Genomic DNA, 14,989 nt, shown 5'->3' on the forward strand with positions numbered 1-14,989 from the left:
TGCAGGCCGGGCGCAGTGGCTCATGCCTGTGAACCCAGCACTTTGAGAGGCTGAGGCAGGTAGATCACCTAAGGTCAGGAGTTTGAGACCAGCCTGGCCAACATGGTGAAACCCCATCTCTACTAAAAATACAAAAATTAGCCAGATGAGGTGGCAGGCACCTGTTATCCCAGCTACTTGGGAGGCTGAGGCTGGAAAATCGCTTGAACCTGGGAGGCAGAGGTTGCAGTGAGCTGAGATTGCGCCACTGCACTCCAGCCTGGCAGCAGAACTCCATCTCAAAAAAAAAAAAAAAATAGAATTCCCATCTTTTCCAAAGGGCACCTTGGATTTTGTTTGTCCTGACCGCCATCCACAATGTGTCTCAGAAACTAACACCTGGGGTGGTTTGTCCCAGGCCAGTTCCTGTCTAGGCACATTGCAGGGCTCAGAAGCTGCCATGATACTTTTTGGATGAAAGAATCATATAAACTGGGAATACTACATATTTCTCCTTGATATTCAAATGGCCTCCCAACTTTGGGAGGGAAGAGCATACAGAAGAAACATTAATGAGAGAATAAAAGGTTTGTGCCTGAATTTAAGTGTTCAGTGGTCTCTGGGGAGGTGGGAACATTCTCTCTCTACTTGGCAAGGCCATATTCCCTGAAGAGTGGCATTCCCATGGTTCCCACTACTGTTCAGGTACGTTTCTATGCGCAATAAAGCATAGTTGTTGAAAGTCGTGTGTGTCGGCCAGGCGCAGTGGTTCATGCCTGTAATCTTAGCACTTTGGGAGGCCGAGGCAGATGGAATACCTGAGGTCAGGAATTCGAGACCAGCCTGACCAACATGGAGAAACCCTGCCTCTACTAAAAATACAAAATTACTTGGAAGTGGTGGTGCATGCCTGTAATCCCAGCTACTCGGGAGGCTGAGGCAGGAGAATCACTTGAACCCGGGAGGCAGAGGCTGCAGTGAGCCGAGATCGCACTACTGCACTCCAGCCTGGACGACAGGGCAAGACTCCGTCTCAGAAAAAAAAAAAAAAAGGCTAGGGGTATGAGCCTAGGAAACAGCACACGCAAAGGTGTAATTACAGCAGCGGCCACTAAAGGAATCCTTCCTACGTGCCAAGCCTTGCTCTAAGCACTTCACAGATACCATGGCTTAAATTCACTGAATTGTTCACATTTCTGTCTGTTTCCCCTGCTGGAAGGATGTTAGTTCCTCCAGGGCAGTGACTGTCCCTCCACCTCTATCCCCAGGGCTTACAACAGTGCCTTAGCACATAGAGTGAGATCAATAGGTATCTGTCCAATGAATCTCTGTTTTCCCTGGGTCTCCAAGTATTCATATACAAGTTTAAATCTGGCCGGGTGCGGTGGCTCACGCCTGCAATCCCAGCACTTTGAGACACCAAGGCGGGTGGATCACTTGAGGTCAGGAGCTCAACACCAGCTGGCCAACATGGTGAAACCCCAGCTCTACTAAAAATACAAAAACTAGCCAGGTGTGGTAGTGGGCACCTGTAATCCCAGCTACTCGGGAGAGTGAGGCAGGAGAATCGCTTGAACCCAAGAGGTGGAGGCTGCAGTGAGCCGAGATCAGCCACTGCACTCCAGCCTGGGCGACAGAGTGAGCCTCAGTCTCAAAACAAACAAACAAACAAAAAAGAAGTAGCTAATTGGATACCTTCCATTTGCAACTAAGAAACACATTGGGTGGTAGGCGCAGTGGCTCACGCCTGTAATCCCAGCACTTTGGGAGGCCAAGGCAGGCAGAGCACTTGAGGTTAGGAGATCAGCCTGGCCAACATGGAAAAACCCCATCTCTACTAAAAATACAAAAATTAGCCGGGCGTGGTGGTGCACACCTATAATCCTAGCTACTTGGGAGGCTGAGGTGGGAGAATCACTTGAGCCTGGGACGGGGAGGTTGCAGTGAGCACAGATCATGCCACTGCACTGCAGCCTGGGCAACAGAGTGAGACTCTTGTCTCAAAAAAAACAAAAACAAAAAAACTTACAAGACACATTGGGCTCCCAATAGCTGAAAGTTTACCTCTGAATATGTAAAAACTTGAAAACAATTTTAGAAAGGAACCTGAGACATGTTGCATCTCTGCCTTTTCCAAAGAATATCTTGAGTTTTTCACTCTGAGTATCATGAAGATATTACATGACATGGTTGGAGTCAGGAAATCTGCGGTCTCACCTCTCTACTGTAGGTCTCACTACTCCAGGACTACAGTTGACTCTTGAATGCACAGGTTTGAACTGCATGGGCCCACTTATACATGGATTTTCTTCCACCTCTACCACCCCTGAGACAGCAAGACCAACTCCTCCTCCTCACCTACTCAATGTGAAGGCGAGGATGAAGACTTTTATGACGATCCACTTCCACTTAATAGTAAATATATTTTCCCTTCCTTATGGTTTTCTCATTTATTTATTTATTTATTTAGAGACAGGGTCTCACTCAGTTGCCCAGGCTGGAGTGCAGTGGCACAATCTCTGTTCATTGCAGCCACAAGCTCCATGGCTCAAGTGATCTTCCCACCGCAGCCTCCAAAATGCTGGGATCATAAGCATAAGCCACCATACCTGGCCCATGATTTTCTTAATAGCATTATCCTTAGCTTACTTTATTGTAAGAATAAAATACATAATACATATAACATACAAAACATGTTAACTGACTACTTATGATATTGCTAAGGCTTCCAGTCAACACCAGGCTATATTTGTAAAGTCTGTGGGGAGTCAAAAGTTACATGCAGGCCAGGCGCGGTGGCTCATGCCTGTGAGCCCAGCACTTTGAGAGGCCGAGGCAGGTGGATCACCTGAGGCCAGGAGTTTGAGACCAGCCTGGCCAACATGGTGAAACCCCATCTCTACTAAAAATACAAAAATTAGCCAGGCGAGGTGGCAGGCACCTGTTATCCCAGCTACTTGGGAGGCTGAGGCTGGAGAATCTCTTGAACCCACCAGGCGGAGGTTGTAGTGAGCCGAGATCGCACCACTGCACTCCATCCTGGGGACAGAGTGAGACTCCATCTCAAAAAAAAAAGTTCTTTGTGAATTTCTGACTGCACGGGGGGTCATAAACCCTAACCACCAGTGTTCAAGCGTCAACTCTATTCCTTCCTATAATGAAGTTACTAATATTTCTGCTCATTATAAAAATCCTGAAAGCATCAATTACTGATTCTACTGTACTGAATGGCATTAACACACCTCTCAGCATGATTCCTTGACTATAAAATGAGTGTTTCTTCCAATCCGAATCTTCTGTATGCTCTAGGGTTAAGACCATACTGAGCTTCTCAGGTTTTTGCTCTTTTGTGTGTTTGTGCCTGGCTTCTGTTTGGGTTTTTGTTTTCTCATCATGATCCTTGCTTTGCGCTCTCCTAGCCACTGTGCACTTTCTGCACCCTCCGTCAGGCTGCTTGGTTTTGCACACCTCAGGTCTGCAGTAGCTGTATGTAAACGCAGAGTGTCCAAGGGCCTGTGAGGCTCCCATAGGGAAGTAAGGGGACTGACCTTGAGACAGATCCTGAGGCTGCCGGGATGCCTTTCCAGCTTATCACTCCCCCAAAAAGAATCAAAGTCTCAAAGGAAGAAGTCTGACAGCCAGATGTGTTAACACCTGCTTACCTCTCCTGATCACAAGGGGGAAAAAGGAGGCCCAAAAGACTGACAGTTATGAGAATCATAAACATTTCCAAAATTCAGGGGGCTTGTCCTTTCAAACTGAAGATGCAATGTTGTGAAGAATCTAATTTGGCCCACTTTCTGGTTCCCCAACATATTACACCTGCTAGTGACTTTATTCTTTCTAGATGAAAGGTAAATAAAGGTAAATCATCACCATGCACCTGATTTTCACATTGTCTGCCTTGTGTATGACATGAAATTTAAAGGGTGAATTTAGAATGATCCTGGCTCCCTGTAATAAATAATCTGACACCTAGAAATAATATAAAAATGATAAACTTGTAAACCCAACAAAAGGACAGTGAGTAACAGTACACAAGTCAGTGATGAAGATGGTGATAAGGGCTGGATGATAAACTTCCGGTAAGTGAAATCTGGAAGGTTCTTTCTTTAATAAATCCTTGTTTTTTTTCAAATGATAATAACTCTCAGCTTGATTTTTGAAATTTTAGCAATGGTGATTACAGTAACTCCGTTTGGAGTGTGTAAATCAGCCTTAAAATTAACACCTGGCAAGAGATGAACAAGAGTGGTTCTTGCTGTTCCTTTGTGAGTTACCTGCTTTGCAGAGGCTCTGCCCACATAAATCACAAACGCTGCCCCAGGCTGAACCACGCTGTACCATTTCCCATCTTCACCAGTATTCGGCCTCTTCTAAAAATGTGCATTCTATTGGTCTGTGTAGGCTACTTTTTTTTTCATTAGCCCCAAAGGTACATTAACTCCGGCACCTAAGAAAAGTCATGCAGAGATGGAATCCTTAAGGTGAACACAACACTAGTCGTCTGAGAATGTATTTTTTTTTTTTTTTGAGATGCAGTCTGGCTCTTTCACCCAGGCCGGAGTGCAGTGGCGTGATCTCGGCTCACTGCAAGCTCCGCCTCCCAGGTTCACGCCATTCTCCTGCCTCAGCCTCCCGAGTAGCTGGGACTACAGGTGTCCGCCACCACGCCCGGCTAATTTTTTGTATTTTTAGTACAGATGGTGTTTCATTGTGTTAGCCAGGATGGTCTCGATCTCCTGACCTCGTGATCCGCCCACCTCGGCCTCCCAAAGTGCTGGGATTACAGGCGTGAGCCACTGCACCTGGCCGAGAATGTATTTTTAAAGCACAAACATGACGCTGGGAGATACCAATTTACCCGTTCAATCGGTTTCCAAAACCCAAACCAAACAAAACAACACCACGCCAAATCTAAATTACAACACTTTATTGCAGCATCGGCAAAGGTCAGATTTCTGAAGCTGGTGAAGATTGGGCAGCATTTCCATGTGAAATGTTACAACTTTACAAGTTTTGTTTTTTATTTAAATCTACATGCAGAAACTGAAACATGGTAAAAGAAAAAATGCAAAATAGCTAGAAAAAAAGATGTAATCAAGTTGTCGCATACAGATGTGCTCTCTGACTAAATGTACTACGCCTGCTGGAAAGCAAACCAAAGACAGCTGTCCTAAGAAATTAACAGATTGTCAGAAACAGACTAAGGACCCTCATTTCTATTTAGTGGGGGAAAACAAAACAAACAAAACAACAACAAAAGCAAAATAAAAGCTCTACTTGTTTCCATACTTTGTTTAGAGACAGAGGCTGTAAACCCATGAAGGTCAACAAAATATTCTCATCCACTTCTTGTTGTCCTTCGTTCGTTTTCTGTGACATGCTGATGGGCATGTTTTGTTTTCAATGATACTTACAATGGGCTCAACTAGATCCCTGTTCTTGGGCTGGTATCACTTTTCTAAGCCATCTGAATTAATGCTCTCTGTATAGTAAAATAGTCTCCACATTTTTCTTTTACCTTAATAGGCAATTTTATATCACTGACTCTGATGGATAAAACGGATTTTTCTCCCTCATCCCTTGTTCCTCTTGAAACAAATTCCTAAACAAAAGCCTTCCTGGTGGATTATCTGGTATTTGGATATCTTTCATCATTTTGTTGTCCTGCATGTAAGTTTTACTAGAAGATTTTCCTGCTTGCTCTATACTTTTCTACTGTAGTCCTGGAGCCCCCAAATGTATCTTCTTCCAAGGTGGGATGTTCAATTCAGAGACACTGAAACTCAAATCAAGTTTAAAGCTCAAGTTCATTTCCCCCACACCATTACCATCACAACCCGTTTCTTCTCTGGCTCAATCATCTCCTTCACGCTCTCCTTGGTGTAACTGCTCAGTAGTCAAGTGAACCATCTCATTTCTTGACTGCCATTCTCAAGAGAAGATTAACCCTCGCGAGATTTCCATTACAAAAGGCCTTTTCCGCCTTGTCTGGAAGCGTCGGCTTGTTCCGGTGTTGGCAGAGGCTGGTGTTTCTGCCTCCTGGCCCCAGCCTGTCCCAGGTTTAGATTCGCAACTCTCTAGACCGACCTGCTGAGATGTGTCCACTGCTCTCATTCAATTGCTGGAGGACTCCACTATCCACAACATCAGATACAGGACCTAATGAAATGACACGTGCTGCTGGATCAACGTCTCCTAAAGGAACAAACAGGGTCACATCAGAGAGCTAGCTGCCACAGGACAAAGTCCAGCAAGACGGCGTCTGCAACGCTACCCACCACCACCAAGTCACTACCCCAAGTTACAGTTGGCCCTGGCATCTGCGGGTTCCACATTCATGGACCAAAAATATTCGGGGAAAAAAACCCCAAACAATAAAAAATAACATAAATATTAAAAACAATACAGTATATCAACTATCTCCATAGCATCTACACTTTATTAGGTATTACAAGTAATCTAGAGATGATTTAAAGTACACGGGAGGATGTGCATATGTTATACATAAATGCTACACCATTTTTTACCAGGGACTTGAATGTCTGTGCATTTTGGTGTCTGAGGGGATCCGGGAAGCAACCCCCTGTGGATACCGAGGACAACTGTAGTGCTTTTTTGAGAGCATTCGTGCTCTCTACTGAACTACAACTTAACCAGAGCCATTGGAGCAATGGCTGGAGGGGTGGCTCTGTTCTCTTCTACAACTTATTCTTAAGATGCTAAGAATTCACAGTTTGTGTTATGGTTCAGTTGTGTATCCCCAAAATTCACATGTTAACACTGACCTGCAGGACCTCAGAATGTGATCGTATTTGGAAACAAGGTTGCTGTAGATGTAATTACTTCAGATAAGGCCATACTGGAGCAGGGTGGAGCCCTAATCCCATATGACTGCATCTCTATAAAAAGGGAAATTTGCACACAGACACACACAGGGGGAAAAGGCCACGTGAAGACAAAGGCGGAGACCAGGGTGAGGTATGACAAGGTATGGAAGCCAAAGACTGCCGGCACCCCCAGCAGCTAGAAGGCAGGCCTGGAGCAGTCTTCCTCCAGGCCTCAGAAGGAACCAGCCCCGCTGACTCCCTGACCTCAGGTTTCCTGCCGGCGGCCTCCAGTGCTGCGAGACAACAGACATCTGTCGTTTAAGCTACTAGGGCTGTAATATTTTGTCATGGCAGTCCAAGCAGATGAACAGTTTGTTTTTCACAGAGCAAGCTACCTTAGCAAGAAACTTTCAAAGCGTTAAGATGCAAATATGGAAAAGCATATCCTCAGCTGGATAAGATCCATAACTCTTCCAGAAATGAACTGATGGAAAGAACACAAGTATTCCCTGAGAGAATGAAAGAGAAGATTCAAGCATCTCTCCTGAAGTCAAGAAAAGGCAGCTATCTAACCTAGAATACTTTAAATAAATGCAGTAAATGACAGGAAAAAATGTTCAAAATCTTTGCTAAGTAAGGGATAGTTATATCACTACTTATAGTGTAAGGTGTCATTTGACTGGTTTATAGGCAAACAATCATTCTGAGTGACTCAAAAATCTATCAGCTCAAAAACTGTTTATTAATACAATATACACTTTGGATTAAATGCAATTCTACAATGGACTCTATTTTATAACAAAACTATCACTAATTTAACCTTACATAAAGATATAAAAAAAAAATCTGACGAAAAAATGCAGACTCTACTTAAGATAGGTTTACAAGAGTTCAAGATCAGCCTGGGCAACATAGTGAGACCTCGACTCCACTAAAAATAAAAAAAACTAGCCATTGGTAGTGGTGTGTGCCTGTAGTCCCAGATACGGAGAGGCTGAGGCAGGACTGCTGAGCCCAGGAGGTCAAGGCTGCGGTGACCTGTGATCACGCCACTGCACTCCAGCCTGGGTGACAGAGAAGACCCTGTCTCAAAAACAAAATAAAACAACCACAAAATCATCTTTAAAAAGATGGGTTTAAAAGTCAGACAGTATACTCCTATGCCGCTAAGTGTAGGCCACACACCAGCAGCTTTGACATCACTGGAGATCTTGTTTAAAAGTAACCAGAGCTTGTTGTGCTCACTTCAGCAGCACATATACTAAAAATTGTAGTGATACAGAGAAGACTAGCACGGCCCTGTGCAAGGATGACACACAGGTGGGGTGCAGTGGCTCACGCCTGTACTCTCAGCACTTTGGGAGGCTAACGCAGGCAGATCAGTTGAGGTCAGGAGTTTTGGAGACCAGCCTGGCCAACATGGTGAGACCTCATCTCTACTAAAAATACAAAAATTTGGCTGGGCGCGGTGGCTCATGCCTGTAATCCCAGCACTTTGGGAAGCCGAGGAGGGTGGATCATGAGGTCAGGAGTTCAAGACCAGCCTGGCCAAGATGGTGAAACCCCGTCTCTACTAAAAATACAAAAATTAGCCAGGCGTGGTGGCAGGTGCCTGTAATCCCAGCTACCCAGGAGGCTGAGGCAGAGAATTGCTTGAACCCGGGAGGCGGAGGTTCCAGTGAGCCGAGATCATGCCACTGCACTCCGATATAGTGAGACTCCATCACAAAAAAAAAAAAAAAAAATTAGCTGGGGGTGGTGGCACATGCCTGTAATCACAGCTACTTGGGAGGCTGAGGCACAAGAACTGCTTGAACTCGGGAGGTAGAGGTTGCATTGAGCCGAGATCCCAGCACTGCACTCCAGCCTGGGCAACAGAACAAGACTCCATCTCAAAAAACAACAAAAAAGAATGACACGCAAATTCATGAAGCTTTCCACAATAATAAAAAAAAGTAATAATAATAAAAGAAACGAATCAGAACTTGCTTTTTAGTAAGAGTCTAGAGAGTTAATATGTATTTTAAAGTTTGAGTAGCATTAAAATAACCCATATGAATTAGTACCATCTAAGCCATATAAGTATTAACACTTGCCAAAAATGTTACGCTTCACAGGTTTTCAATACTAGTGTATTAGAAAAACAACCTTGTTCTGCAATACAGAAAACCCTACATAATAGTTTTACTTACAGCACTGTTGCCGTTTCAACTCATTGTAAGCAAATGCCTCTGATTTGTTAAAGGGCTGAAATTTTAATTTATGTCCTTATTTCAAGGATCTCCTGGTTAGAAAATATACAAATACAAATTAAAATCTGGGAGTCCATCAAAAGCTACAGGAGAAAAATAGTTTATGCTGGGCATGGTGGCTGACACCTATAATCCCAGCACTTTGGGAGGTCCAGGCAGGCAGATCACCTGAGGTCAGGAGTTCAAGACCAGCCTGGCCAACATGGCGAAACTATGTCTCTATTAAAAATATAAAAATTAGTCAAGAGTGGTGGACTGCATACCTGTAATCCCAGCCACTCGGGAGGCTAACAGAAGAATCACTTGAACCCAGGAGGTGGAGGCTGCACTGAACTGAGATTGTGCCACTGCACTCCAGCCTGGGTAACAGAGCAACATGTCGTCTCAAAAAAAAAAATTTTTTTTTTTTAAACTACTTTTTTTTTTGAGACAGGGTCTGGCTCTGTCGCCCAACCTGGAGTGCAGTGGTGTGATCTGGCAGTCTCTGCCTCCTGGGCTCAAGCGATCCTTCCACCTCGACCTCCCAAAGTGCTGAGATTACAGGTGTGAGCCACTGCTCCTAGACCTAAACTACTTTATAATCAGTTTCCAAATAAATTTCCCTTTATCTGCCGTATAACATTACTAATATTAATAACTGATTTTTTAAAATAGAGTTTCGCTCTTGTTGCCCAGGCTGGAGTGCAATGGCGCAATCTTGGCTCACTGCAACCTCACCTCCCAGGTTCGAGTGATTCTCCTGCCTCAGACTCCTGAGTAGCTGGGATTATAGGTGCCCGCCACAATGACCGGCTAATTTTTCTAATTTTAGTAGAGACGGGGTTTCACCATGTTGGTCAGGCTGGTCTCGAACTCCTGACCTCAGGTGATCCGCCTTCCTCGGCCTCCCAAAGTGCTGGGATACAGGTATGAGCCATCACAACCAGCCTTAAAATGTAAATTTTAAAAAAGGCAAAGAACATCTGGTCCTCTAAAGGGTAAAATCTCATGTTTCCATGTTTGTTCGTCTACCATGTTTATCGCACCTATACTTTAGGAGCATTGACTATAAAAATTCCATTTGTGATACTTTACAGAGTGCTATTCTTAAGACTGATGGACAAGTTAGGTTTTCTTTTTTTAAGGTGCTATTTTAAGAAGAGATCTTAAAACAGGTTGAGTGGCTAGCTCAAAAGCTAGGACTCTTACAAAAAAGAAAAACAGGGAAGAGCTAGGGAGCAGAACTGGAATGAGAACGTTTATTCAGTGACTGAACACAGACTGTGAAAAGTTCTTTTGTCCACTCACCAAATATTTACTGAGCACCTACTAGGTGCCAGGCACCAAGAGCTGTGAAGGAGACAGAATGGAAACAAATGAGACTTAGTCCCTGCCCTCATCGCCTGTAATCTCATGGGGAATAGAGACAAGCTACGCGGCACTTAAGGAGGACAGGGTCTGCAGAAATACCGTAAGTCATGGCAGCAGATCCGCACTGACCTATGTCAGACTCAGGAACACCAAGGCAGGACCCGAAGGAGCAGGAGTTCTCCAGGGGAACAGCTGGAGACTGTTCCACACAGAGGAGGCAAAAAGAACACAGAACTAAAGGTCAGCTAGGCTGCAGCAGGGGAAAGAACAGCAGGAGATGAAGCCAGTAACGTATGTCCACCTGCACCACGGGGCCTTGGGAACCAAGTTGAGGAGTTTAGACTTTTTATCCTACAAGCCACGAGGAGCCGTTGGATGATTTTGAGCAGAAGGGCACACACAGATATCACATTTGTGTTTTAGAAAGAACACTGGGTCTGTAGGGAGAGAATGAATTGGAAAGGGTTGAAGGTTGAGACGGAGAGGATGATGAGGAGGCTGAGGCAGCAACAGCAATCCAGGCAAGAGGTGATGGTGGCTTGACCCATGGTCTTGGCTATGGGCAGAGAATAGAAAAGGCAAGAATGAGGGCCATTTGGGAGCAGAATGCAGAGGATTTGCTAATGAACTAGATTTAGGGATTGAGGGAGGAGGAGCTGTCAATAACACAACTTCCTTTTCTTTTGTGGACAAGGGGGCAGACAACGCTTCCTCTCCCTGCACTGGAGACCCTGGGGAAGAGGGGTCTGGGGCAGGGGCACAAGTCTTCCATCTCTGAGTCACAGTGGGGTGGAAAGTCAGAAATGAAAATGTAAGATCTGGGCTGAAGACCTGGATGGAAGCCAGGCCACTGGGAGGGATGACACCTCCTTTGAGAGTGCAGAAGGAGAAGAGGGCCCAGGCTGAGCCCAAGGAACACAGACATCCCTAGGCAGGGAAGCGCAGAAAGGAGGCAGTGTCAGCAGCAGGAGCCACAGTGATCGCGGGAAGGGAAAACCCAGAAGCCAGCAGAATCACAGACGCCAAGGAAGGGTCTGTTGGGAGAACAAGGAGGGCCTACAATGCAAAGTGCTGCTGAGATGAGGCCAAGAGATGGCAGGTGGGGATGCCAGTGACGGCAGAAGCTGCCTAGACCTAGGGACTGAGAAGGTGACAGGAGTCAATAATGAACCTCTCTTTTCTAGCACAGCCACTGGGGTGGGCAATGCCTCCCACTGCCAGCTGTGACTTGGCAGGGGTAAGCCACCCAAGTGGGAGCAAGGAAGAAGGGGCAAGTGTAGCCGATTCTTCCAAGGAGGAACTGGAGGGAGGAAGGGAAAACAGAAAGTGAAGGAACTCTGCAAAGTGACTGACACCGGTAACCAGGTTAAGAAAGGCTTACCTCTGTTCACACGCACGTCGCTGACAGCACACACATGCTTACATATCTCCTGCCTGGTCCTTAACAGACTCTCACCCAAGGTTTTTGAAACAGACAAATGAAGAGGGTGGAATTATCTTTCAAGTACCCATACTCGGCTTCCCTACTGGACCACAACCGTGCAGGTAAAGACCCTGTCTTGTACTCCATCTTCCACAGTGCAGTCCTGGATGAGTGTACACGGAGGGAGGCAAATCCTACTGGATGCCCCTTATGTCATCCAACTCCATAGTGAGTCTACACAAATTACTAAGACACTATACTTGCAATACATGAATTGTGAGGGGGTTAGGGATTAATAAAAACGTGCTATTCAGAGACGTTAGGCTGCAATATGAACAGGTGAAGATGATGGAAAACATCAAGATATTATGCTGGTGCAAAAGTAACTGCAGTTTTTCCCATTACTTTTATTGGCAAAAACCGCATTACTTTTTACCAACCGAAATACAAATATTCTAATAGTTTTGGTCTCTGATGATGAGACAGGAGGGAATAGATGTTATCAAGAACACTGTGGCATATATTTAAAGCTACTCTAAGAAAATGCAAAAGCAGGAAATGAACATTTTTCATTGCCTGTTAACCTAGCTAGTGTCTACATTTTAGCAGCAATAAAACAGGCTTAATTAAAGGACTTTAATAAAGTTTGGATAATTAAAAATAACCTAATATCTTATTATGCCTAATTAGATGGGTTTACAGGTCATTTCCAACTTGGATTTTTTTTTTTTAATTATACTCAACAGATGCTAAAGAACAGATCTCTAAACTGTCTTGACAAGCCAGTTTTCTACATTACAATTTGATTAGAGTTATCTGAGCAAATAGTTCAAAGAAAGATGCCACCAGAACACATGAATATGTTCAGTGATGTCCAGTGAGTAACAGACACAGGCTCTGATGACTACATTTTCCCCCATGCTACCCTCCTGAATCATGATCTAATTCTGCCATCCCCAGCACACTCCCCATCTACACCTGCTCCCCTGCTCCCAACAACAAAGTGACATCTTGGGCTGTTGTAGAGCCTCGGTTTAAACACTAATCCACTAAGTGAGATCAGTAAGGGCAGCAGAAGCCACTGTCACTTTAATTTAACCGCAAGACAAAATTAATTGAGGTGGGTGGACCACCTGAGGTTAGGAGTTCGAGACCATCCTGGCCAACATGGTGAAACCCCATCTCTACTAAAAACACAAAAATTATCCAGGCGTGGTGGGTGGGCACCTGTAATACCAACTACTTGGGAGGCTGAGGCAGGAGAATCACTTGAACCCGAGAGGTGGAGGTTGCAGAGAGCCAAGATCATGCTGCTGCACTCCAGCCTGGGTGACAGAGTGAGATTCGGTCGCAAAAAAAAGAACAAAATTAGTTGATGATATGGGTCTTTAGATCATGTCCCAGAAACACTTTAAATTACTTACCCTTAAAAAACATAAAAGAGGCAGTGGCTCACGCCTGTAATCCCAACACTTTGGGAGGCCGAGGCGGGCGGATCACGAGGTCAGGAGATCAAGACCATCCTGGCTAACACGGTGAAACCCCGTCTCTACTAAAAATACTAAAAATTAGCTGGGCGTGGTGGCGGCACCTGTGGTCCCAGCTACTCAGGAGGCTGAGGCAGGAGAATGGCATGAACCCGGGAGGCAGAGCTTGCAGTGAGCAGAGATCGCGCCACTGCACTCCAGCCTGGGCGACAGAGCGAGACTCCGCCTCAAAAAAAAAAAACAAAAACAAAGACCATAAAAGAGGTCTTATTAGGGAACATCTTCATTTTCAAATTCTTTATAGAGTTTTAAATTATCTCACATTAAACAATTTAACTTTAAGTGGAACTGGTAGGAATTCCATCAGGAAATTCTATAATTTAAAAAAACAGGCTGGACGTGGTGGCTCACGCCTGTAATCCCAGCACTTTGGGAGGCCAAGGCGGGCAATCACCTGAGGTGAGGAGTTCGAGACCAGCCTGGCCAACATGGTGAAACCCTGTCTCTACTAAAAATACAAAAATTAGCCAGATGCGGTGGCGTGCCCTATTGTCTCAGCTACTCGGGAGGTTGAGGCTGGAGAATCGCTTGAACCAGGAGACAGAGGTTGCAGTGAGCCGAGATCACGCCACTGCACTCCAGCCTGGGCAACAGAGCAAGACTGTGTCTCAAAAAATAAATAAGTAAGAGCTTAGGAACAAACTCTACTTGCATGGTTAAAAGTCTAGAAAATAGATTTTTAGTTTTTGTAAACATCGATATTAATTAACCCTGACCTGAGAAATTCTAACACAAAGCCTATGATGTCTCTCTCTTGTTCATCTATAACAACTCCTTCCTATTAAAGCAAAAGAAGAAAAAAGAAGTCCACTCAGAGAGGGCAAAAGCCAAGATCTAGCTGAAACCAATGTCTTTGTAAGAACAGCCACGTGGGCAGATGGCTTGAGCTCAGGAGTTCGAGACCAGCCTACACAATGTGGCGAGACTCTGTCTCTACAAAAGACATACAAATTAGCCAGGTATGGTGGTGCATGCCTATAGTCCCAGCTACTTGGGAGGCTGATGTGGGAGGATCACTTGAGCCCAGGAGGGTGAGGCTGTAGTGAGTGAGTTGCGATTGTGCCACTGCACTTCAGCCTGGGCGACAGAGCAAGACCTTGTCTCAAAAAATAAAAATAAAAATAAAAAAAACAGAACAGCCATACTATGGTATAAAGCAGTTTTTTTCCCCTCAAATATCTACTTTTCTATTTTGCTAAAATATCAAAGACTTTTCTATTTTGCTAAAAATCGGGCCTTTGCCAAAAACTATAATCCACAATTCCCTAATTTATTCTTATGGACATCATGGAAACAAACAGCTAAGGAAAGAGTAATGACTGCTTTACCTCCCACCAGTCTTAAAGATTAGATCTGCATTAGGTGCTCCCTTCGGATGTTGGTAGCGAGGCCGCCTCTCACGATTGGTGTTTGCTGGAGCTGGGCGCTGTGCAAGAGACTGCAACATTTCTGTAATTAGGAGCAAAAAAAGAGAATGCTGTTAACTCTTAGAAATGTACTCCTCCTACAGAGTGAATGAAATGTTGGGGAGATTAAGTTTATTAGTCCTGTCAGGGAGCTGACTAAAGAAAAACAGCCATTATACAGACTAAAATGATTAAAAAG

At 44.7% G+C, this 14,989-nt stretch overlaps 1 protein-coding gene and 1 non-coding gene across 4 annotated transcripts in view; one reads left to right on the forward strand and one right to left on the reverse strand.

Annotated features, from left to right (window-relative positions):
• Nucleotides 1-4,897: 4,897 nt before the first annotated feature.
• UPF2 (UPF2 regulator of nonsense mediated mRNA decay) overlaps nt 4,898-14,989 on the reverse strand; it is a 123,191-nt gene continuing 113,099 nt past the window's right edge. For all 3 annotated transcript variants that reach the window (XM_034929942.2, XM_034929943.2, XM_008953147.4), the window contains exons 21-22: nt 14,713-14,833; nt 4,898-6,180 (exon numbers count right to left, since the gene is read on the reverse strand). In XM_034929942.2, coding sequence (XP_034785833.1) covers nt 6,171-6,180; nt 14,713-14,833 — 131 coding nt within the window. In that variant the 3' untranslated portion in view covers nt 4,898-6,170. The remainder of the gene's footprint in view (nt 6,181-14,712; nt 14,834-14,989) is intronic.
• LOC112441055 (U6 spliceosomal RNA) lies at nt 8,050-8,157 on the forward strand. Its single transcript, XR_003029037.1, has one exon. It is a non-coding gene; the product is annotated as a U6 spliceosomal RNA (small nuclear RNA).

Source organism: Pan paniscus, chromosome 8 (genome assembly GCF_029289425.2).
Source record: "Pan paniscus chromosome 8, NHGRI_mPanPan1-v2.0_pri, whole genome shotgun sequence".
Taxonomy (NCBI): domain Eukaryota; kingdom Metazoa; phylum Chordata; class Mammalia; order Primates; family Hominidae; genus Pan; species Pan paniscus.